At 48.9% G+C, this 25463-nt stretch overlaps 2 protein-coding genes across 3 annotated transcripts in view; both read right to left on the reverse strand.

Moving 5' to 3' along the window:
- LOC309326761 (monocarboxylate transporter 13-like) overlaps positions 1-15868 on the reverse strand; it is an 85529-nt gene extending 69661 nt beyond the window's left edge. The window contains exon 1 of the mRNA XM_081835735.1: positions 15211-15868. The gene's annotated coding sequence lies outside the window, so the exon portion shown is untranslated. The remainder of the gene's footprint in view (positions 1-15210) is intronic.
- On the reverse strand, positions 1462-24982 carry BCL6B (BCL6B transcription repressor). 2 transcript variants are annotated; one of them, XM_081835722.1, is made up of 9 exons: positions 24846-24982; positions 20804-20975; positions 18567-18788; positions 16492-16911; positions 14502-14611; positions 12627-12818; positions 10714-10844; positions 7495-7632; positions 1462-4321 (listed from the first exon to the last, which is right to left on the reverse strand). In XM_081835722.1, exons 2-9 carry the CDS (start codon positions 20968-20970, stop codon positions 4190-4192), a joined length of 1512 nt encoding a protein of 503 aa, XP_081691848.1. In that variant the 5' UTR covers positions 20971-20975; positions 24846-24982; the 3' UTR covers positions 1462-4189. The 2 variants fall into 2 exon arrangements, with proteins under 2 accessions (XP_081691848.1, XP_081691849.1); XM_081835723.1 differs by having other exon boundaries at positions 24792-24982.
- Between the last annotated feature and the right edge of the window lie 481 nt (positions 24983-25463).

Here is a 25463-nt window from a genome sequence, read left to right on the forward strand (position 1 = left end):
GCACCTTTGATATGAAAAAAACGGCAACGGAGGAAAAGTTGCTTTCCTGTGAAGGATGAGCAAATTGTGACTTCGAAACCCCTTGCCTACCCTCTGCAAAGGGAAAGTGTACAGGCACGTTCCGGATCTGAGACTCGGGCTTTGCAAATGTAACTCCCACCCCATCCATGTGCAGCTCCCCCAAGGGAGGAAAAATGGGATGGTTTGGCGCATGAGACGGTGGTACAGATTCATCACAGGATGCAGCTGCCCTGAGAGGCTTTGTTAGGCCAGGAAACAGAGCAGGGTGGATTCCCTTAACCATTCTTTTTTCGGAGAAAGCAGAAGTCTTTCAGATGGGCAGACAGTTGGGCTTGTAGCTGGCTTGGGCGGTGCTGAGCTTGTGTGTGTGTTTGGCCACTGGCGCATACGGGAACACCCTACTCAGAGAACCAGCTGCCGCCAAAAGCAGGCCCTATCTGCGTTATACTGCGGTGGGTTTAGTGGGGAGCGGGTCAGTCTGGATGATGCCCTGGGTTCCCTTCCCGTTCTTGCAGCCCAAGCGCTGAGGTCAGCTGTGGTTTATCGAGGGTGCAATGAGATTAAGGGCCACTATCTGAACGATAATCTTGGTCATTTGATTGCCCTTTTTACCCACTGCTGTCTTTTTATCTGTATATATTGCTTGTTTTATGTTGCCATGGCCATTGCCTAATGCAAATACAGTGGTACCTCGGGTTACATACGCTTCAGGTTACATACGCTTCAGGTTACAGACTTCGCTAGCCCAGAAATATTACCTCAGGTTAAGAACTTTGCTTCAGGATGAGAACAGAAATCGTGCTCCAGCGGCAGCAGGAGGCCCCATTAGCTAAAGGGGTGCTTCAGGTTAAGAACAGTTTCAGGTTAAGAACGGACCTCTGGAACGAATTAAGTACGTAACCAGAGGTACCACTGTAAAGTTTTATCTATCTATCCCTTCCCATTCTTGCAGCTGAGAGCTGAGGTCAGCTGTGGAACTCACTGCCACTGGAGGTAGCGAGCGCTTGCAACCTCAGATTTACCTAAGAGGACTGGACAAATTGACAGAGGAGAGAGGGCTATCGACGGCTTGGTCTCCGCAATCGGGGGGGGGGGCAAAGGATTGCTTCTCCGTGCCAGGCGCTGGGAACCACAGGAAGGAGAGAGGGTTCCTGTTTGCAGGTCTCTCATTGAGGCCATGGGCCTGATCCAGCGGGCTCTGACATATGTTCTAAGCCAGCATCTAAGAGAGGTGGTTGCTGAACCAGTCCGAAAAGTTTCTTCGCAAGAAAATGGCCTTATCTGGCCCCTCAGGTACCCTCATTGCTGAAATAATAATTTAAGGTCATATATATATATATATATATATATATATATATATATATATATGGCCTACCCAACAAGACTGAGTTTTTTATTTTAAAGTCCCCATTCAAGGTGTTCGAGAAATGACGAACGATCGCCGGACAACTTTAGCTTTTATTGAAACAACGCAAGGATATAAAGTTTGGCGACCTTACAAAGAGATTGTTTTGTTGCAGGCGTGCGTGAATAAATACATATAGATATATTTCAAAACCCAGACAGACCCTTGTATCTTTCTGCCCCCCCCCAAGTTTACCCAGACCAAAAGGGAACCAGCCCGATTGATCCAATTCCTGGCATTGAAAGCCACAATCCCACGACATGCCCCTTTGCCCAGACACCAGGGGCGCCTTCAAAAAGCGCACCTTTCGAACCCAGGTCTTTGGGGATCAGGCACCAACATTCATTTTCCACTTGGGGGGGCGGTTTCGTCTTCAGCCCCATGTCAAAGCAGAACCTTCCTTCCTCTCTCACCGGAGGGGAGGCCTTTTCCTAATAACTCCCTTTAAAAATGGGAATTGTCTCATTTCCTGAAAACTGATGCATGCATGCAAAGAAAAAGGAAAAAGCAAAATCTGGAGGAGGCAGGCTGGTGCAAGGCGTCTCCTATTGTTCATTAGCTTTTCCCTCTCTTTCTGAGGTTCCAGACCTCTTCTAGAAACTTCTGGAAAGTTCTTAGGCTGAGGTTCCAGACCTTGCTGCGTCCCCCACTTTCTTTCTGCGCCTGCCAGGCCCAATTCCGGATAAAGTTCTCTGAATATGGCTTCGTCCACACCATCCTTTTAAAGCGCTTTGATTCCACTTTAAACCGCCGGCGCTTCCCCCGAGGAATTATGGGAACTGACACCCAAGGGTGCTGAGAAGGAATCCGGATTTTGGAATCCGGATTTTCCCAGGATTCCAATGACGAAATTAAGTATCCAGGGAAATCTGGGCTCAACAACTTTCCTTTAGAAAAGCTTTTTGTGTCCAGATTTTTACTTCTTGAAATATGGGACCCTATCTCATCCGCCGTCCCCACTGCAGAGGCACAATTCCCAGAATCCCCTGGGAAGAGGGATCGATGGTTAAAGCACTCTGGGAACTATAGTACTACGAGGGGCAGGTGGGGGTCTCCCCTCAACACTCGTAGCAAACTATAGCTCCCAGGACTCCCATGAGAGTCAATCTCACCTCCCAGGGAATTCTGGGAACTGTTGCTCTGTGGGGGGAATAGAAGGCTCCCTCTCGGTGTCATGAACAAACTACAGTTCCCATGATTCTCTGGGGGAAGCCGTGGCTGTTTAAAGTGGTATAGCACAGCACTTTAATGGTACGAGGTGGAATCGTCCCACGCAACCTGCAAATTCTCTTCGATGTTAAGAGGAAGATTGGCAAACAAAGCAGCATTGCAGTCGGAAGAAGGAAACAGCAGCAATAATAATAATAATAATAATAATCAAGAATACCAATAGAGCACTAGGAACAGACAAGACAGATTTGGCCAGCAAAATAACACATTTAGAAAGAGGAAAGTACACTACACATAACGTTAAAAAAACAAAATGAAGTCGAACAATGATTCTAATAAACTCCTCTTAATTCTAGCTTATGCCCTGTGGAGGAGGAAAGCAGAGTCCATAGCTAGGGTGTGGGGTCAGTAGCAGGGACCCCTGCTTTGCATGCAGAAGGTTCTGGGTTCGAATCTCTGGTTGCCAGGAGCAGGGAAAAGTCTGCCTGAGAGACTCTGCTGGTCAAAGGAGTCAAGTTCTGGGCTGAATGTGCCCCAGAGGATTCTGGGAATCCACAGTCCCCAAAGCATCTTGGGGATCCATAGCCGTGGTCCCCCTCCAGTGAATTATGGGAGGGAAATCTAGTTTGTTCAGGGTTTGATCATTGCTAATGAGCCACGCTACAACTCCCAGCAGCCCCTAACAAATTACAACTTTGTGGTATTAAGGCCACCCTATAAAGCACATCGGAAGCAAATTCTTTTCCCCAAATAATTCTGGGCACTGTAGTTTTTAACCCCTCGCAGCCTCAGCAAACTACAGTTCCCAGAATCCTTTGGGGGAAAGGGCGCGCTTTAAAGGGACGGTGCATTTATGCAGCCCGAGAGGTGTATAGCAGGCGTAACAGCTTTTTCTGCTCCTAATTCGCAGACTTTCTCGCCTGCCTTACTCAAGCACCGAGTTTTTGCACCGCTTCCCAGGCGGCACAAAAAGGAACATATAAACTAAGAAGGCAAGAGACTAGACGTGGCTTGGAAATTCTGCTTTTACTATCACGGCTCTGCCTGCAGAGCCGTGCATCAGCTTTTGGGGTTTCTTCTCTAACCCCCAAGAGGGGAGTAGCGCCTAGTGGGTTTATATTTTGGGAGTTGGGGGCATGAACCAAGAATGTTTGCTCAGTATCTCCCCCGCCCTGATTCTGAATAATAATAATCAGCTCTCAATCTAAACATTTGAAACTCGCCGAATTATCTAAATTTCAGGGTTTGAATCCGGCAGACATCAGAATGTTTCTTTTTTTAGATATAATTATTTGCAGGAACCTCTTTAAATCATGAAAAAATGCAGTCACCCAGAATGCATAGCTGCCAACGTTTCCCTTTTTTTAAGGGAAATTCCCTTATTCCGAATAGGATTCCTCGCAAGAAAAGTTGACGGCTATGCAAGAATGTGACATGCGTCATTTAGGGCGTCGGATATTCTGAGTTTCAGACACCGAAAAGGTCCAGCTCTCAGGTGCAGGATAGAGATGATTCCACTCAGATACCTGAGCGCAGAATCTGCTGGCCAGCGGATTTTTGGATCCGGCCAAAATCGCGCAACACGCTCCCCACTCAGCAGAGACCGGCGTAAGGGCCTTCAAGGACTTTGTAGCGGATCTTCGTGTTGGTGATGGCGCCATGTTTCTGCCGCAAGTGCAGCCGCAGCTGGCTTTTGTGGCGGAAGCGGACGTCGCATTTCTCGCACTGCGGAAAACAGACAGGTGTCAAGGCGGGCGCCTACGTCCCAGAGTGCTGCAGGGCGGCTTTCCCCAACCCGGTGCCCCGCAGAGGACCTTGAGGTCCATGAATAACCATAGTTTAGGGGTCCTGGGCCCTAAGGAAGCCAGACTATCCTCCACCAGGGCCAGGGCCTTCTCGGTGGTGGCTCCGACCTGGTGGAATGCTCTGTCCCATGAGACCAGGGCCCTGCAGGATTTAACTTCCTTCTGCAGGGCCTGTAAGACAGAGCTATTCCACCTGGTTTTTAATTTGAATTCAGCCTGATCTTTTATTTCCCTTCTCTTCCCTCCCCCTCCCCTTTTATGAACATCACCCGCTCTGAGACCCCACAGCTAATTCTCCCCTGGCCTCCTCGCTGGCCCAAATAGGACTAATTCAGCCAGCTAGCCCCGGTGACTATCTAATACAGTGGTACCTCAGGTTAAGTACTCAATTCATTCTGAAGGTCCGTTCTTAACCTGAAACTGTTCTTAACCTGAGGTACCACTTTAGCTAATGGGGCCTCCTGCTGCCGCCGCGCCGCCGCCGGAGCACGATTTCTGTTCTCATCCTGAAGCAAAATTCTTAACCTGAAGCACTATTTCTGGGTTAGCGGAGTCTGTAACCTGAGGTTAGTCAGTGAGTGAATCAGTCAGTGAGCGAGTCAGTCAGTGTATCGGGGAGAGAGAGAGAGTGTTAGAGATCGTGTCTAGAGTAAGGTTGCTGCTAAGAGCAGCTGCAGACTCTCAGTGTAGCATTGATTTATGCTTAGATCCTTTAGCTCTGTATATAGTTTTGTATCATAGTTGTAGCTATAGAATAAAAGGAAGATATTCTACAGAGCTGCTCTCCGAGTGGTTTATACTCTGCAAGACTCTGCAAGACTCTGCTGCGCAACGACTGTATTATTGTGCAAGTGAATCCGGTGCTCTCAGCTCCAAGCTGTGAGTCCACAGCACGGTGACCTGTCCCTGTGAGAAAGGTGGTCGCTGGCAGTGCTACCCAGCTCGCCTAGCCCAGTCGGGGTTGTAGCGCATGAGTCCAGTTGGTGCACTGGCTCAAGGGCGATGCTGACAGGTACCACTGTACTTATTAGATGGATTTCCCCCATTTTGATTTCTGAACTTTGAATTTTATTGTCATTCATGATTTTATACTGTCTTTTATGCTGCTGCTAAGTTGTACAGTCATACCTCGGGTTACAGGCGCTTCGGGTTGGGTGCTTTCGGGTTGCGCACCGCGCCAAACCCGGAAGTACCAGAATGGGTGACTTCTGGGTTTTGGCGCATGCGCAGAGGCACTAACTGCATGCGCAGAAGTACCAAATCACGACCCGCACGTGCGCAGACGCAGCGCTGCGGGTTGTGAGCACTGTGGGTTGCGAATGTGCATCCGGCACGGATCACGTTCGCAACCTGAGCGTAAACTGTATTGTCCTGGAGGAGGGTCAAGATATTAACTGATATACATGAAATTTCATATATAGCTATATAATCCCTAGTGTAGTGTGTTACGGAAGGGGGGGGGCATGTCTTCTTCACCTTCTTCTTCGCTACAATATATCAATTTATTTCCAATTGTCAAAAGGGACTAAAATCTATAAAATTCATAGAAAATCAGCGTGCCAGTTTGCTCAATTACTCTAGGACTCCATCACATCTCCCCTGTCCAGCATAATCCCTCAAGCAAAGTGTCAAGACCTTAATCCTTTCAAATTGTTCTGATCAGCCTTTCCTCCAGACAATGTCAGGTGGCAGACTATGCATATTTGAGACCATTGTTTTTTCATCCCCAGGAAGTGTTTATCTGTGCATATCTCCAGCTCTGCATATTTCCCCCTCCCTCCTCCATATGTTAATCTGTGTAACCCCTCCACCTTCCTGAAGTGCTGATCTGTGTAACCCCTCCACCTTCCTGAAGTGCTGATCTGTGTAACCCCTCCACCTTCCTGAAGTGCTGATCTGTGTAACCCCCCACCTTCCTGAAGTGCTGATCTGTGTAACCCCACCTTTCTGTGATGTATTCATGACGTGTTTTGCACTGTATTCTGGGACATGGAGGGAGTTTCAAAAACTCATGTCACCCCTTTCTCACTGTTCAATCTCGCCTTGAACCTGTTGCGCAATAAACTTGGATCTTCTGCAGTTTGCTCCTGTCTCCGGCTGAGCTCATTTTCCTCCGCAGGGACCCACGGACTTAGTCCGATGAGCTGGGTGGCAGAGTAGCCTCACACCCAGATTTTTGCCGTAACATGTAGTGTGATAGGAATTTTATGGTCTTAGATATATGACAACGTTCATAACCACACGTACATAGATCAGCACAGGAAAGCCAACCTGGAACCATTTTGATTCCTAAACTGACCAAATCCTTTCTCTGCAAGGTTAAACTGGAAAAGTCTCCCCATTGTCTCTTTCCTCACAAATCCTGTCTCAAGGATATGTCTGTTTGAATAGGGTGTGAGCCTGTGACCTGGCCCAGGAAATAAGTATTTTACCACTACAAAAGACTGGCCAGGCTCCCAAGGCAATCCAATCAAGTACAGTAACTTGCCAGACAGGAGATAAACTGTGACAGGAGAAAAACAACATTTAAATTTCTGTGATGTAGGTGGGATGTATCTGAGGGGTGGTCTTAGGTTACACCCCTTCTGTGATGCATGCATAATGTTTCTGGGGGTGGTCTTGATCTACAGGATGGGAATTTCAAAAGTCTTTATAAGCCCTTGCACAGCATTTTTGGGGGTCCCTCCTCCTCTCCTGCGTGTGAGGGGAGCACCCTGTTGCAACAGATCAATAAAGATCAAGCTTACTAGCTGCTTTGCTTCTCCATATTCTCTGGTTGGCCTCTATTATTCTCTCCCACCAACAGGGAACCTATGTAAGGACTCTTTATGGGCTCTTGGATACCCCATAAGGGAAAAGGGCATATTTTTATTTACAACAGTAGTAAGATAAGGCCTTTGGAGGAGACATTTAAAAATAAATAAATTATGAACCGCCCTAGTAGGGCAGTAATTGTTCCTTGATAATTTGTGTCCCCCCCCCCATGATGGAACCTGGGGTGCACCGCCCCCCCTTCCTACACCCCTGGTCACCAAGACATGTTTCTCGTCCACCACACCAAACACACCGTGAAAAAGCTCCTTCTCCACTCACATGATAAGGCTTCTCTCCCGTGTGGATACGGAGGTGGCTCTTCAGGGTCTGGAGGTGCCGAAATCGAGTCCCGCATGTCCCACAAGGGTAGGGCTTCTCCCCGGTGTGGATCAGGACATGGGCTCTCAAGTGAGCAACCTGGGAGAAGGAAGGAGGAATGACCGATGGGTGGAAAGCTCTGCGGTTTGTGATAGGAATTTTGAGGTCTTAGCTATATGGTAATGTTCATAAGTGTACCAACCAAGCACATACATAGATCAGCACAGGAAGGCCAACCTGGAACCATTTTGATTCCCAAACTGACCAAATGTTTTCTCTGCAAGGTCAAAGGACAATGGAAAAGCCTCCCCATTGTCTTTTCCTTCACAAATCCTGTCTTAAGGGTATGTCTGTGTTTGAATAGGGTGTGAGCCTGTGACCTGGCCCAGGAACTAAGTATTTATCACTACAAAAGACTGGCCAGGCTACCCAGGAAATCCAATCAAGTAACCTGCCAGACAGGAGAAAAACAACAACAGAAGAAAAACAATATTAAAAATTCTGTTTTAGACCGCCTTTTCTGTGATGTATGTATGATGTTTCTGGGGGTGGTCTTGATCTACAGGGTGGCAATTTCAAAAGTCTTTATAAGGCCTTGCACACCATTTTTCGGGGTCCCTCCTCTCTCCTGCGGGTGAGGGGAGCACCCTGTTACAACAGATCAATAAAGATCAGGCTTACTAGCTGCTTTGCTTCTCAATATTCTCTGGTTGGCCTCTGTTATTTTCTCCTACCAATAGGGAACCGATGTAAGGACTCTATATGGGCTCTTGGATACCCCATAAGGGAAGAAGGGCAATTTTTGTTTACAACAGGTTCTATGACTGCATACCTTCAGCCTCCAGGATAGCACAGGCTGCAGGTGTAAATAAAGGAAACCTGGGTGCAGGAACTAACCAAATTGATCAGTCAGCTGAACCTGGTTGGCAGAACCCAACTGCCCCTCAACCAGGGTGCAATACCAGCTGCCACCATGTGGGGGAGACCTTCGCTGGGGCAAATAGGGAGTAACCCAGCATAGGCAGGGTGATTCATGGGCGGCCACTCAAATTATTATTATTATTATTATTATTATTATTATTATTATTATTATTATTACAGTCATACCTCTTGTTATGTTTAATGGTAAAGGTAAAGGTACCCCTGCCCGTATGGGCCAGTCTTGCCAGACTCTAGGGTTGTGCGCCCATCTCATTCTAGAGGCCAGGAGCCAGTGCTGTCCGCAGACACTTCCGGGTCACGTGGCCAGTGTGACGAAGCTGCTCTGGCGAACCGGCACCAGAGCAGTGCACAGAAACACCGTTTACCTTCCCGCCGGAGGGGTACCTATTGATCTACTTGCACTGGTGTGCTTTCGAACTGCTAGGTGGGCAGGAGCTGGGACCAAACGACGGGAACTCACCCCGCTGCGGGGATTCGAACCGCCGAGCATGTGATCGGCAAGTCCTAGGCGCTGAGGTTTTACCCACAGCGCCACCCGCGCCCCAGGTGTTATGTTTACTGCAGGTTAAATCTTTTCAGGTTGCGTCCCACAGCAACCCGGAAGTACCGGAAAGGGTTACTTCTGGGTTTCGCTGCTCGTGCATGTGCACATGCTCAAAATGGCGTCACGCGCATGCGCAGAAGTAGCAAATTGCGACTCGCACAGATGCGGGTTGCGTTCTTTTCATGTTGTGAACGGGGCTCCGGAATGGATCCCGTTTGCAACCAGAGGTACCACTGTATTATTATTTCATACCCCGCCCATCTGGCTGGGTTTCCCCAGCCACTCTGGGTGGTTTCCAACAAAATATTAAAAACACAATAAAACATCAAACTTCCCTAAACAGGGCTGCCTTCAGATGTCTTCTAAAAGTCAGATAGTTGTTTATTTATCAGGGCATGACTTGGAGCGCAAATACCACTGCTCTGGTGAAGAAGGCCCAGCAGAGAATTTATTTCCTCAGACTTTTAAAGAAGAACAATCTGAGTGAGAGACTGCTGGTGTCCTTCTACCGAGGCTCCATAGAGAGCATTCTCACATACTGTATTTGTGCCTGGTTCTCCAGCTGTACAGCTAGGAAGAGGAAGGTGCTCCAGAAGGTCATAACCACAGCCCAAAGGATTATTGGTCATCCCCTCCCATCTTTGGAAGAACTGTACGGTTCCCGTTGTCTTAGGAAAGCAAACAATATCCTGCAGGATGCATCTCACCCGGGACACAGTCTGTTTGTACTACTGCCTTCTGGCAGGAGATACAGAAACATCAAGTCAAGGACAAATAGACTGAAAAATAGTTTCTATCCAAGAGCTGTGGCCTTCTTAAATGCAGTAACTCGATAGTGTGACCTGGGAGTTTGATGGGTGTGGGTGTGGGTGTGGCTGGAATGTGGTTTGTTTGGTTGTTGTTGTTGTTTTGCTTTTGTTGTTTTTAAGGGATGGCATCCAATTTCGTTGCACTTGTGCAATGTTGCACTTGTGTAATGACAATAAAGAATCTATCTATCTATCTATCTATCTATCTATCTATCTATCTATCTATTTCCTTGACATCTGAAGGGAGGGCGTTCCACAGGGTGGACACCACCACCAAGAAGGCCCTCTGCCTGGTTCCCTGTAACCTCACTTCTTGCAGGGAGGGAACCACCAGAAGGCCCTCAGAGCTGGACCTCAGTGTCCGGGCAGAACGATGGGGGTGGAGACGCTCATTCAGGTCTACTGGGCAATTAAGGCCGTTTAGGGCTTTCAAGGTCAGCACCAACACTTTGATGGAAACATCTTGGACGTTTGCTTGGAAACGTCCTGGGAGCCAATGTAGGTCTTTCAGGACCAGTGTTATGTGGTTTCGGCAGCTGCTCCCAGTCCCCAGTCTAGCTGCCACATTGTGCATTAGTTGTAGTTTCTGGGTCACCTTCATAGGTAGCCCCACATAGAGCGCACTGCAGTAGTCCAAGTGGGAGATAACCAGAGCATGCGCCACTCTGGCAAGACAGTGCGGGCAGGGAGGGTCTCATCCTGTGTACCAGATGGAGCTGGTAGATGGCTGCCCTGGATACAGAACTGACTGCGGCTCCATGGACAGCGGTGAGTCCAGAATGACTCCCAGGCTGCGCACCTGGTCCTTCAGGGGCACAGTTGCCCCATTCAGGACCAGGGAGTCCCCCACACCTGCCAGGTATCTCTCCCCACTTTTTTGTTTACCTGCACAAAACGAGATCCGCAGGTCTCACACTTGTAGGGCTTCTCCCCGGAGTGAATACGCAGGTGAGTCTTGAGATTCGCCGGGCGGTTGAACTGGGCGCCGCAAATCCCGCAGTGGTACGGCTTCTCTCCTAAGCGTGACAGGTAGCAGTGGCACAGGTGAGGCTTCAGGGGCCGATCACACTATTCTGAATGCCCCCCTCACCCACCGATAGGGGACTCCATCTCCCCATTCTGAATAGACTCCTGGAAGGGACCCCCAAAGGTCATCCAGCCTAACCCCTTGCAAATGCAGGAATCTCAACGAAAGCATTCATGACAGATGGCCGTCCAACCTCTACTTAAAAACCTTCAAGGTAGGAGAGTCCACAACCTCCCGAGGGAGTCTGTTCCCCTGTCGAACAGCTCTTGCTGTCAGAAAGTTCTTCCTAATATTTAGTTGGAATCTCCTTTCTTGAAACTTGAAGCCGTGGGTTCGAGTCCTACCCTCCAGAGCAGGAGAAAGCAAGCTTGCTCCCTCCTCCATGGGGCAGCCCTTCGGGTATTTGAAGATGGCTTTCATGTCTCCTCTTCTCCTGGCTAAACATACCAAGCTACTTCAACCATTCCTCATCAGGCTTGGTTTCCAGACCCCTGACCATCTTCTTCGCCCTCCTCTGCACACCTTCCAGCTTATCAATATCCTTAAATGGTGGTGCCCCACACTGGACAGAGGACTCCAGGTGGGCTCTAACCAAGGAAGAGAAGAGTGGGACTATTCCTTCCCTTGATCTGGGCACTAGACTTCTGCGGATGCAGATTAGAATATCATTAGCTTCTTTTGCTGGGTGTTCCACCAGGCCGGGGCCAGAGCTGAAAAGGCCCTGCCCCTGGTTGAGTCCAATCTAACCTCATTGGGGCTCGGACTTCCAAAGTGTTGTTATTTACCGTATTTTTCGCCCCATAGGGCACACCGGCCCATAGGGTGCACCTAGGTTTTTTTTGGGGGGGGGAATAAAGAAATTTTTTCCCCCAGGCACGGGGCTGGGGCGGGGGAAGCCCGAGCTTCCCCTGACCCAGCACCCAGAACAGGCTGCTATCCGCAAGCCTAGGGAGCCCGGCGGGAAGTCATGCCGGGCTCCCAAGGGTTGCGGAGAGCTGCCCAAAGCCTGGTGCAGAACCTGACATTGGTCCCTGTTGAAGTTTAATTTATTGTTTTGATCCATATTGATATACAGTGGTACCTCGCAAGACGAATGCCTCATAAGACGAAAAACTCGCAAGACGAAAGAGTTTTTCATTTTTTGAGCTGCTTAACAAGTCGAATTTCCCTATGGGCTTGCTTCGCAAGATGAAAACGTCTTGCAAGTTTGCTTCCTTTTTCTTAAAACCGTGCATTCAGGGGGTGCAGTTGCGACTTGACTTCGAGGAGCAACTCATAGCACGCGGTGTGGTAGCCTTTTTTGAGGTTTTTGAAGACTTTGGTGATTTTTGAAGCTTTTCCAAAATCCGTGCTTCGCAAGACGAAAAATTCGCAAGACGAAAAAACTCGCAGAACGAATTAATTTCGTCTTGCGAGGTACCACTGTATAGATATACAGTCATACCTCAGGCTACAGACGTTTCGGGTTTTGTTTTTTCGGGTTACGGACCGCCAAACCTGGAAGTACTGGAACGGGTTACTTCCGGGTTTCGGCAGTCATGCATGCGTAGAAGCGCTAAATTGCACTTTGCGCATGCGCAGAGGCACCGAATCGCAACCCACACGTGCACAGACGCACCGCTGCAGGTTGCGAACGTGCCTCCCGCACGGATCACATCCGCAACCCGAGCGTCCACTGTATAGACATTTGAGTTTTATATGCACCGGCCCGGAGCCCATGTTCTGGATGAAAGCCCAGTTTAGACATTGTTCAAAGTAAAGCGAAACAAACCGGTATGCAGAGATCTGTGGCTTGCTAAGTTCCCTTTGTAGCGGAAGGCCGAGTTGCAGAAATGGCATTTGTAGGGCTTCTCCTCGTAGGCGCTTCCTGAGTCCGGGGGGCTCCTTCCTCCTCCTCCGCCCTCTTCTTCATCTTCCTCCAGGTATCCTAATTTGCAGGCACTGCAGTCGTAAGGGCCAGCCCCTGGGGAGTCACAAGCGTGAGGCGTTTGGGTCTGCGCAAAAACACTCTCTCTGCCTCAAAATCCCTTTTTCATAGACTCATGGAATTGTAGAGTTGCAAGGGGTTAGGGTTAGGGGGTCATCTAGTCCAACCCGCTGCAATTCAGGAATATCGTACGGGATTCGAACCCGCAACTTGGCGTTATCAGCACCATGCTCTAACCAACTGACTCATCTATTATTATTATTATTATTAGTGTTAAAAAGGTGTTGCGATATGCAACTTCGCTTAGCCAAAAATGTGTAAACGAGGCGTTTGACCCTGTGCACGTTACGAGAAATTCGCACTAAAATCCTGGTGGATTTTCACGAGACCCTTTTAGAAAAATAAATGAATTGCGAACTGATGCGGAGAGATGGAGACTTATTCATTGATTAAATTTATCAGTCCCTAAAGAACAATGGCAAGAGAAGTTGATGAACTATGCAGAACTGGCAAAAATGACGGAGAGGCTAAGAGAAAAATGCAACAGAGACTTTGAAAAAGATTGGGAACCATTCCTATTATATTTGCAGAAAAAAAGAAAGTCAATAGACCTGATTGCAAGATTTAAATAAACATCCACATTATCAGCATTAGAAAATGTTTAGAAGATAGTGAAATATGATGGTGTATTTACTTTTATTTTTAGGTTTTTAGGATTGATGTTATTTCATTAATAACTTTTAAGAGATAGCAAAGTGAGTGAAAATAGAAACAAACGAGGAGCGGAAGTTGGGGGAAGTCTTGGAGGGGAGGGAGGGAGGAATATATAGTAAATGCTAAGAAATTGAGATGTTTGTAATGAATGAAAAAGAAAAATGAATAATTTTTTTTTTAGAAAAATAAAATAAAAACTTATCAGTCACTTTTTTTTTAACCAGAGGAACTCAGAGCAACTTACAATGTATAAATAGACAAAGGCATATGTTAGAACCAGCACAGGAGGAATAATAATAATAATAATAATAATAATAATAATAATAATAATAATAATTTATTACTTATACCCTGCCCATCTGGCAGGGTTTCCCCAACCACTCAGGGCAGCTTCCAACAGGATATTAAAAACACGATAAAACATCAAACATTAAAAACTTCCCTAAACAGGGCTGCCTTCAGATATAATATAATAATAATAATTTATTATTTATACCCCGCCCATCTGGCTGGGTTTCCTCAGCCACTCTGGGCGGCTTCCAACAAAATACAATAACCTATTAAACATTAAAAGCTTCCCTAAAGAGGGCTGCCTTCAGATGTCCTCTAAAAGTCAGATAGTTGTTTATTTCCTTGACATCTGGTGGGAGGGCGTTCCACAGGGCAGGCGCCACCACCGAGAAGGCCCTCTGCGATCTCGCTTTGGAAAAAAGCAGGGTTGAAACATCCCACCCCCTAAAGGAGGCTGCAGATAATTCGAAGCCTGGCAGAAAAGAGATGCCTAAGGATGTCTAATGATGGCGCCAGGCGAGCCTCCCTGAGGACAGTGTTCCACAAGCGGGGAGCCACCACCAAAAAGGCCCCATCCTCGTGTTGCAAACCTCCGGCCCTCCCGAGGAGGGGGCACATGAAGACAGGTGCCCATGGTGACCACAGGGTCTGGGTTCGGTTCCTATGGGGGCAGATTTGAAAAGAAAGAAACAGAAATCGCCCCTTCCTACTCACCAGAACCACAGGGGTCTCCCTGCCCCATGGACGCGTCCTCTGGAGGGTGGGAGCAAAGGAGGGGGGTTGGCTGGTTGCAGGTGGAGCAGTGGGGCTGAGAGGACGGCAGCCTGGGCAAGAGCGGAAGGAAGGAAGGGTCAGAACCAGGCAGAAAACGTCCTTCCTATTTATAGCCAGTCTTTCATCACAGTAGAAAAAAAGACAAAGGACCGAGAAATGACACAATACAAATGAAATAGCGTGAAAATCCCTGAAACGAGAAGTACAGTGGTACCTCGGGTTACATACGCTTCAGGTTACAGACTTCGCTAACCCAGAAATAGTGCTTCAGGTTAAGAACTTTTCTTCAGGATGAGAACAGAAATCGTGCTCCGGCGGCAGCAGGAGGCCCCATTAGCTAAAGTGGTGCTTCAGGTTAAGAACAGTTTCAGGTTAAGAACGGACCTCGGGAACGAATTAAGTACTTAACCCGAGGTACCGCTGTAATCAACTAGAAATAAGTTTTTAACATCAACAGTAACATCTAGACCAAAGGAGCATTTCAGCCCTGTTCTTGGGTTTGTTTCAAAATCTAAAACCGTTTATCTTGCATTCCTTTCTTTGAATTTGTGCTATCACCTTGCCAACAAAGGTCCGTATAGTTAAAGGTCTGGTTTTCCCAGTAGTGATGTATGGAAGTGAGAGCTGGACCATAAAGAAGGCTGATCACCGAAGAATTGATGCTTTTGAATTCTGGTGCTGGAGGAGACTCTTGAGAGTCCCATGGACTGCAAGAAGATCAAACCTCTCCATTCTGAAGGAAATCAGCCCTGAGTGCTCACTGGAAGGACAGATCCTGAAGCTGAGGCTCCAATACTTTGGCCACCTCATGAGAAGAGAAGACTCCCTGGAAAAGACCCTGATGTTGGGAAAGATGGAGGGCACAAGGAGAAGGGGACGACGGAGGACGAGATGGTGGGACAGTGTTCTCGAAGCTACCAGCATGGGTTTGACCAAACTGCGGGAGGCAGTGGAAGACAGGAGTGCCTGGCGTGCTCTGGCCCAGGGGGTCACAAAGAGTCGGACACGACTAAACGACTCAACAACAACAACATGTCTAAAACTTGCCATTTCGGTTTGCAAACCCTTTTTGTAAACTCAGGGGAGCGTTTCAGCCCTGTTCTTGCGTTTGTTTAAAATCATTTAAAGTTTACGATTTCTCGATTTCCTTCTGAGGAAACTGAATAGTCCAGTGAAACGAGATTTGTAGCCGGCATCCCGTTAAGGCTTTGTTCAGTTCTAGGTTTTTCTGATTTTTTCCCTTAAACTTTTTGATTTTTGTTATTTAGTTTAATTCTATAAGATAATATTTCTAGTCGATTACTTCTGGTTTCAGGGATTTTCACAGCCTTTCATCACAGGTCTCAGAGCAGGAGGCCCCATTAGCTAAAGTGGTGCTTCAGGTTAAGAACAGTTTCAGGTTAAGTATGGACCTCCGGAACGAATTAAGTACTTAACCCAAGGTACCACTGTAATAATTTATTATTTATACCCCGCCCATCTGGCTGGGTTTCCCCAGCCACTCTGGGCGGCTTCCAACAGAACACTAAAATACAATAACCTATTAAACATTGAAAGCTTCCCTAAACAGGGCTGCCTTCAGATGTCTTCTAAAAGTCAGATAGTTGCTTATCTCTTTGACTTCTGGTGGGAGGGTGTTCCATAGGCCGGGAGCCACCACCGAGAAGGCCCTCTGCCTGGTTCCCTGTAACTTGGCTTCTCACAGCGGCGGAACTGTATCTTAAATTTTGGAAATGTACATCCAGTTTTTTCCCCTTTAAATTTTTTGGGGGCTACCAAGAGAGTGGGGCCCTAAGCTATAGCTTGTTTAGCTTATACTGCACCCAGCTGACCTCTGCCTGCTGTCCTACCCCCCCAAGAGGAAACTAAACACCATTTTCCCAACCTGCAGGCCGCAGTCCATCTGTAAAGCCCCTACTGGCTCCCTGACCTGTGAAGGCGGCTTCCGTTCCCGGGGTCTCGATCCCGGCCGGCCTGGCCGTGCGATTCGGGGGGGTCCGGCCTCCCCTCGCGCAGCATGGAGTTGAGGACGATGAAGCGATACTTCTTCCAGTGGCAGGCTTTGGGGTCCGCGCCTGGGGGGGCGCAGCCACTGGACTCGCGGGGGGAGGCCGGCTGGCCCGGAGGGGACTGGTCCCCGGCCCCCGGCGACATCACAGACCCCAATTCCTTGTCCTTCGGGCAGTAGGGAGCCGGCAGAGGGCAGCTGGAGGCCCCGGCGACAGTGGGGGGTTCTTCTTGGCCCTCCCTTGGGAAACTGGGGGCAAGGGACCCCCCGGCGTCTTCCAGGGATCTGTGGTGGAGGAAGGTGGGCGCTGGGGGGGTCAGGAAGAAGGTCACCCGGTCGTAGCTGCGTAAGAACATCAGAACAGAAGAAAGTCAGAAGGGCTAGCGTCCCGTTCAAACCCACAGGCAGAATTTGAACACAGGACCTCTGACTCCCAGCAACTGGGATTATTCAGAAGCATTTGCCGCCCTCCGACTGAGGTGGCGGAGCTTAGCCGTCCTGGCTAGTTGCCTTCAATAGCTGGCTGCTCTGTGAATCTGCCTGGACCACCTCTTTTTTAAGCCGTCCTGTGGCAGTGAGTTCCACTGGGCTGCGTGGGAAAAAATGCTTTGTCTGCCCTGAACCAGTGAAGGAGGAAGTGGGATTGGGCTTCTGAATTAAAGAAGCCTTTGTTGTCATCTTCCCAAACTTCCACGGCTGCCGTTAAGATGAGGAAGGGCCCTTCTCCGGTCTGCTTCAATAATAATAATAATAATAATTTTCATTTATACCCCACCTTCCCCAGCCAAGACCGGGCTCAGGGTGGCTAACGCCAAATATAAAAACAATTGATTGAAATACAACTTCAAAAACAAGATTAAAATACAACATTAAAAACATTAAAATGCAGCCTCATTTCAGTGGAAACTCAATCAAAAACTTTGGGGGGGGGGGGTGAAAACGTCAAGTCTTCACCAAGGCTAACTATCCAGACTGGTCCTAGCACCCGCTTAAAACTTATTCCTTAGGCAAGCCTCCTAGATATATTTTAAGAACAACAGAGTGCTTATATTTTGTTGAATTTCACAACCACTTTTGATTTCACTGGCCCCTCTCTGGTCCGGCAGCACCCTGCTCTCACAGCGGCCAACCAGATTCCCATGATGAGCAACCCCCAGGGAGGATTTGAACACAAGACCCCGCTCCCTTTCTGCGTTTTCCAGCCACCAGGACTCAGAAGTACTTGCTGCCTCTAATTATGGAGGCAGAGAATAGCCGTTCTGGCTAATATCCCCCCCCCCCATTGCCTTTTCGAATTGGTCCAGTCCTCTTTCAAAGCCATCCAAGTTGGCGGTGGTCGCTGCCTCAAGTGGCAGGGAGTTCCGCAGTTCCTCTGCCTAAAAAAGTGCTTCGTTGCGCCTGCCTCGAATCTTCCAACCCATTTCTCTGTGGTTTGTTCTGGCATAGCTGTCAACTTACAGATTTGAAAATAAGGGACCAGTAGCCTCAAAAATAAGGGATTAGCAGCCAAAATAAGGGATTTTCCCAGCACAGGTATGTTCAGCTTCTGAGCCAAAGGCAGAAAGCCCAGCCAGCAGCCAAACGAAGCCTCAAGCGGTGGTTCCCACAGCGCAGCAACCCGGCAGAGGGGATGCAGCAAGAAAAACCACCGTCCCCTCTCCGCTGGGAAGCGCTGAGCAAAGGCGAGTCCCCAGGCAAGGCGGCCGATTTGATGGGCACCAGGCATGCAAGCTCCACCCCCCAGTCGTTCTTAGACTCCTTATTGGGTGAGCAACGCAGCCAAGCAACGCAGTTGGAGCCTCCCTCCTCCCTGGCCGGCAGGGAGGGAGGGAGGGAGAGGAGCTGCTTCCTTTGAAACCCGGGAAATTTAAGGGACATCATCAAGAAGGGACAGCAGCGGGACACGGCGCTGGGATAAGGGACTGTCCCGCCAGATAAGGGACGGTTGACAGCCATGTTCTCCAGGGGCACCCCTCTTGCCCTCCCCACCCGCGTACCTGGCCTGGATGAAGCGATGGCAACTCTCCACCACGTGCTCCATCTGCAGGTAAGAGGCGGCAGCCAGAACCGCGGGCACGGTGCCCGGCGTGAGGACCAGGTGGGATGTGTACATGAAGTCGAGGAGGGCCTGGAAGCCGGCGGGCTCGATGGAACTGGGCAGGGTGAGCACGCTGACCTCGTGGCCCTCCTGGCCCAGGAAGATGGAGTAGAAAAACCCACTGCGAAGGACACAGAGAAGGAGGAGAGGGGTCAGGGCAAGAGGACCGCAATCCCAGCATGCATTGCTCCCGCAAGCAGAGGAGAAAGGACCGCAGTTCCCAGCATGCTCTAGTTGTGGCCACGTTCTATGATGGGATGTGGGGCATTCATATAGTGCAAACCATGGTTTCCTTTGCAAGACTGTGGTTCTGGAGCACCCTGGTTAGGATTTATGAATAATAATAAAAATAATAAAAATAATAATAATAAATTATTATTTATACCCCGCCAATCTGGCTGGGTTTCCGCAGCTACTTTGGGCGGCTCCCACCAGCATTAATAATAATAATAATAATAATAATAATAATAATAATAATAATTTATTTATACCCGCCAATTTGGCTGGGTTTCCCCAGCTACTTTGGGTGGCTCCCACCAGTAATAGTAATAATAATAATAATAATAATAATAATAATAATAATAATAATAATTTATAACCTGCCAATCTGGCTGGGTTTCCCCAGCCACTCTGGGCGGCTCCCAACAGAATAATAATAATGTGATAAAATATCAAAATGAGACCCTTGCTGTTCCCAGGACAACACAGCAACTGGGTCTTCCCACGGCACATGGCTCAGCTTTGTAATTCTAATACGAATACTTTTATATTATGCTGGAAGCCGCCCAGAGTGGATGGGCGAACCCAGTCAGATGAGTGGCTAATAATAATAATAATAATAATAATTTTATCATTTGTACCCTGCCCATCTGACCGGGGACTCAGCTACACTAGTCAACTTACAACGTTATAAGTGTGTTATGACTATGTGACACCACTGTAGAGTTGAAATCCGAAGTCAATGATAATTTCCATTGTGAGCTTCATAGGAGCCTACACAACACAAAACACTGTTGCTGTAGGTAGGTTTTATTTTATTTGTTTTGTATCTTATATTCTGGAAATGTACATCCAGTCCTCCCCCTTTTTAATTTCTTTGGGGCCCCCCAAGAGAGTGGGGCCCTAAGGCATGGGTAGGCAAACTAAGACCCAGGGGCCGGATCCGTCCCAATTGCCTCATCAGGAATGGTTTCCTGACCCTTTTATAGTATGGGTAGGCAAACTAAGGTCCGGGGGCCGGATCCGGCCCAATCGCCTTCTCAATCTGGCCCGCGGATGGTCCAGGAATCAGCGTGAGTACAATGTGTGCTTTTATTTAAAACACATCTCTGGGTTATTTGTGGGGCCTGCCTGGTGTTTTTACATGAGTAGAATGTGTGCCTTTATGTAAAATGAATCTCTGGGTTATTTGTGGGGCATAGGAATTCATTCTTTTTCTCCCCCCCAAAAAAAAATATAGTCCGGCCCCCCACAAGGTTGGAGGGACAGTGGACCGGCCCCCCTGCTGAAAAAGTTTCCTGACACCTGCCCTAAGCTATAGCTTGTTTAAAAGGTAAAGGGACCCCTGACCACTAGGTCCAGTCGTGGCCGACTCTGGGGTTGCGGCGCTCATCTCCCTTTACTGGCCGAGGCAGCCGGCGTCCAGCTTCCGGGTCATGTGGCCAGCAGGACTAAGCCGCTTCTGGCAAACCAGAGCAGCGCACGGAAACGCCGTTTACCTTCCCGCCACAGAGGTGCCTATTTATCTACTTGCACTTTGTGCTTTCGAACTGCTAGGTTGGCAGGAGCAGGGACCGAGCAACAGGAGCTCACCCCATCGCGGGGATTCGAACCGCCGACCTTCTGATCGGCAAGTCCTAGGCTCTGTGGTTTAACCCACAGCACCACCCGCGTCCCTAATTACCATGGAATAGGGTGTCCCTATTTTCATCGGATAAATGTTGGAGGGTATCCAACCACACAGCTGGCTAATGTCCCATCTCTCCAGACGAGCATTAAGCCCAAGGTCTTGAATCTGGCACTGAACCAAGCGCTCCTCAGCCACACGCTCTTGTTGCTCCTTCTTGCGCTTGCCCTCCTGCGGACCCCCTTAGCCACGCGTGGCACAGACACACACAAGTAGGGCGGGACACTCACCTGCAGGCAGTGAGGACAGCTTTGTGGGCCTGCAAGGGGCAGCCCCCCACTCGCAAGGTGACGTCTGTGAGGAAGTGCCGTTTCCGGAGCTCATTCAGGTTCATCAGGACGTCGCCGGAGTGGCGCGTGAACTCGCGCACGTCGCTCTGGTCGCGTGGCCCGGCCATCGCGCCTGCGGGAGCGGGAAGAGCCTTAGAATCGGGGAGACCACCAAAGGTCCTCTAGCCCAACCCGCCGTTGCAGAACTCGAACCCGCAGCCCTGAGATTAAGAGCCTCCCACTCTGCTAAGCAATAAATATTGGACATAATATATAGAGGGAAGTCAGTTAACACACAAGGGACTCAAACCAGTTTAGAGGAATAGGAAGAATGCAGTGGTAAAAAGGGAAAAAGAAAGAGAGAATATGAAGGTAATGTGTTGCTATGAATTTTGTGTCTAGAATATTTGAACAATGGTTTGTACTCCTTAAATACCGTATTTTTTGCTCTATAAGACTCACTCTTTCCCTCCTAAAAAGTAAAGGGAAATGTGTGTGTGTCTTATGGAGCGAAAGCAGGCTGCGCAGCTATCCCAGAAGCCAGAACAGCAAGAGGGATTGATGCTTTCACTGCGCAGCGATCCCTCTTACTGTTCTGGCTTCTGAAATTCAGAATATTTTTTTCTTGTTTTCCTCCTCCAAAAACTAGGTGCGTCTTATGGTCTGGTGCGTCTTGTAGAGCGAAAAATACGGTAATATTGTGAACTTGACAAGTATTTTTTTTCTTTTTCCTTTCCTTTTTATATTTTCTTTTATGTATCGTTTTCTTTTTGGTACATGTGGGTGTAAGGATTAATTTGTTTTCTTTTTTTGTATTTTTTTAATGCAGTAAAGATGATCTATAAAAGGAAAAGAAAGAAAAGAAACTAAATTAAAAGCATATACAGTGGCACCAAAAGCAGGAAAACCTCAAAGATCACACACACACACACACACACAAAATATATAGATTTGAATCTCTGGGAAAAACTTTGGAAGAGTGATTTGAAATTCACAGCATGTTATTCATTAAAGGACAACTACCTGAAAATGTTTTATAGATGGTATTTAACTCTGAGTAGACTTGCTAAAATGTTTAAGTCCGAATCGGATAAGTGCTGAGGATGTAATGAGGTTACGTTTTATCACATGTGGTGGACTTATAAAAGGGTAAAAGAGTATTGGGAAATGATATATAATGAATTGAAAAAAATGTTTAAAAGTACCTTTCCAAAAAAAACCCCTCACAGAGTCCTCTTTGCTGGGGATAATTCAGAGGGTGTCAAAAAAGACTATTTATGTATGCCATTACTGCGGCCTGTGTTTTGTTAGCCCCAAAATGGAAAACGAGCGAGGTCCCAAGAATGGCAACTTAAACTGATGGAATACACGCAACTTGCAGATTTAACATACAGAAAAAGAAGAACATACATTTAGAGAAGATTGGAAAATGTTGACTGAATACATGGGTGAAAATTGTGTTCCTTTAAAAACACGCTGGTAGCGTTAAGATAAATCCAGCAGTGTAAATAATAAGTTTTGATGGATGTAACAATGGTTTGGTTCATGTAAAACATGCAGGGATGTTTGGTATGCAAAGTGAACCACGGAAGGAGAAGAAAGGAAGTCTTTGATTTAAGGTTGTTTAAATGGATATTTTGAAATGTAAATTAGAAAATTAGAGAGAGAGAGAGAGAGAGAGAGAGAGAGAGAGAGAGAGAGAGAATGAGTCTCAAACTCTGTCGACTGAGCTGCCATGAGCTCGGGTGTCCTGGAGTCATATAGAGAACTCGAGAGAAGGGTACCCCAGCGGCCATCTAGTCCACCCCCCCAATGCAAGGATCACAGCTGAAGAATCCCTGACAGATGGCCACCTGAGCTCTGTTTAGAATCATCCATCAAAAGGGAATCCACCGCACACAGGACAACCTTCTCATGCCAGGGACTTAGCTCAGAGCTGGAGGGCAGAACCCAGGAGTCCTGGCTGCCTGCCGCCTCTTTGATCCTCCCGCCATTCATTTATTGAAGAACGCAGAAGTCCTGGCACCCTGCCTTACGCGGCCGCTTGCAGCTCCAAGAAGTCACGGAAAACCCCTCCCAGGAGTCCCTAGTTCCCACGATCCCTTGCACCAAATCTGGAGAACCTAGTTCCCACAATCCAAAGTTCCCTGCATCAAATTTGTTGCATTTATTTAATGCATTTACAGCGGCATAGCGTGGGTTGTCAGCACCCGGGGCAAGGCAAGTAATTTGCACCCCTAACCTGCCGCCGCTGCCAGCTTCTTCTTGCTGCTGCCTGGGCTGGGGTATTTACGGTAAGGTAGCTACGGCGGCGGCGGCAGGTCCGTGTCAGGTGATCTGAGGCAAGTTGCCGCTGGGGCTGCCACCCAAATGACGCCGCTTGCCCGGTGGAGGAGGAGGGCAGAGAGGCGAGGAAAATGCAACATGACCCAGCAGCTGCAGCAGCAATGGCAACGGGGGGGGGGCTGTGAGGAGGGGCTGCCTGGCGCGCGGGACCGCGGCTAGCGCTGAGAGCCACTGCCTGCCGGACGCCTTCAGCCCGGACGCGCGCACAGCTCGTCGGTTCCGCGAGACATGGGGCTCTGCTACAGCCTGCGCCCGAGGCTCTTCGGAGACTCCGGAGGCGGCGAGCGCCCCCCCCAGATGTTGCACCCGGTGCGGCCGGCCCCCCTGCACCCCCCACGCTACGCCACTGTGCATTTATATCCTGCCTTCTTCCCGAGTCGGGATTCAAGCCACCTTCAAATATTTTGATGGATCAACCGATTGCATTTACATCTCGCCCTTTTCTCCAGTTTGCACAAAGGGGCGCGCATGGTTCTTTACCCCCCCTCCTCATTTAACCCCCACGACAACCCTGCGAGGCACGTGAAGCGGAGAGCCAGAGACAGGGAGCTTAACAGCCGAGTGGGGATTCGAACTCAGGTCTCTCCCGCGTCCCGGTCCGGTGCGTACGCGCCGTACATCCGAAGCACATTTTCATCTCCTCCAGAGAATCTCGGGCGCTGTCGTTGATTAAAGGGTGCTGGGAATTGTAGCTCTGCGAAAGGCTTCAACTTTAGTTCCCAGGGTTCTTAAACCTCAACGGGATTTCAGATTTGCCCATGCACTGTGCGTTCAAAGCCCCTTAAGAGTCTTGGAAACTGAAGCTCTCCAAAGCTCCTTGGAATCATCGCACCCCGAGAGGGAAGCTACAGTTCCCAGGATTTTGATTTGATTTTTTTGAAATCATATTCATTTGATGTCACAAATATAAATTTATATTGATACAGTGGTACCTCGGGTTACATAGCTTCAGGTTACATACGCTTCAGGTTACAGACTCTGCTAACCCAGAAATAGTACCTCGGGTCAAGAACTTTGCTTCAGGATGAGAACAGAAATCGTGCTCCGGTGGTGCAGCGGCAGCGGGAGGCCCCATTAGCTAAAGTGGTGCTTCAGGTTAAGAACAGTTTCAGGTTAAGAACGGACCTCCGGAACGAATTAAGTACTTAACCCGAGGTACCACTGTACATTTTTTATTTTTAATGGAGTGTCCTTTACCTGCGCAGTGCTGCGGAGATGCCTCTAATGTTCTGCGCCTTTGCGGGAGAAAAGCGCAAGGCGAGCGCATGAGACCATGGAAACCGAGACCGCCGCCTCTCCCCCCACCAAACCACCCCCGGGGGTCCCGTTTCCTCCCAGCCCGCTGCTAAGAACCTAAGAAGACCCTGGACTCATCTAGTCCTCCCCCCACCTTCTTTTCACGGTGGACCAAGCTGGTACCCACGATGGAGAAACGCGCAACCGGGACCCGCGCGCACGAGAAACTCTCTCCGCAGCAACTATCATCCAGACGCATTTACTGCCTCCGACAGGGGACGGCGCAGATCATAGCCCTCTTGGCTAGTGGTAGCCTCTCCATCACACCTTGAACCCCGTTCCCCCCCCAAGGAAAAAAAAAACCCACCTGCCCTTCACCCCTTTTGCGCGTCCTTGGGAACGCCTGGCTTTGAGTCCTTACCGCCCTGTCCCGCAGGGTCTTTCTTGGAGCCGCCTGCAAGGTGCTGTCCCTGCCCGCTTCAGGTGGGGAGGGGGCCAGAGATCCAGCTGAACCCCCTTTCACCCCCCCCTGAAGCCGCGGCGCCCCGAGAACCAGCCTCAGAGGACGGCCGGGCCGGTATGGCCTTTTTATAACGTCGGAGAGGAAACGGAGTTAAGTCACGCATCCTTCCTTTTCAAAGTTTGGCTCAGCTGTACTGGGAAGCAGAGAGAGGTGTGTCTGTGTGTTTTTTGGGGGGGGGCAGGAGTGGGTGTATTTATAGCGCTTTCAGGAAAAAGAGGGGGCGCTTACAACTCAGGGAGACTGCTCCGCGTCTTAGCCCACAACCCCAAAGATTTAAGCAAGACCCCCGCAAAAAATTCCTGGCTGCCTTCTTCCAGTTCGCCAAATCTTGATATCTTGCCAAACGCACTGAGTGGCGGGGGGGGGGGTGTCCCATGCTTCAAAGCCCCCTCGCCAACCCCTAAGGCTTTTTCTAGACTTTGTTTCACGCTTCCTTACATTGTGAGATTTCTCGCAAGCAGAGGGCGCGCGTTGGAGGGGTTTGTAAGGTTTTGTTCTTTTCTTGTTTTAGGGGTG

This window comes from Podarcis erhardii, assembly GCF_964252035.2.
Source record: "Podarcis erhardii genome assembly, chromosome: 13".
In the NCBI taxonomy this organism is placed as follows: Eukaryota; Metazoa; Chordata; class Lepidosauria; order Squamata; family Lacertidae; genus Podarcis; species Podarcis erhardii.

What these genes read in the sequence shown, in the direction of transcription:
- BCL6B (XM_081835722.1), bottom strand. Translation starts at nt 20,970, where the DNA reads ATGGCCGGGCCACGCGACCAGAGCGACGTGCGCGAGTTCACGCGCCAC. An exon ending in CCACAGATCTCTGCATACCG is followed by an intron (nt 10,845 to 12,626) that starts GTTTGTTTCGCT and finishes TGTCACGCTTAG; the next exon opens with GAGAGAAGCCGTACCACTGC. An exon ending in CGGGAGAGAAGCCTTATCAT is followed by an intron (nt 4,322 to 7,494) that starts GTGAGTGGAGAA and finishes TGTTTTCCGCAG; the next exon opens with TGCGAGAAATGCGACGTCCG.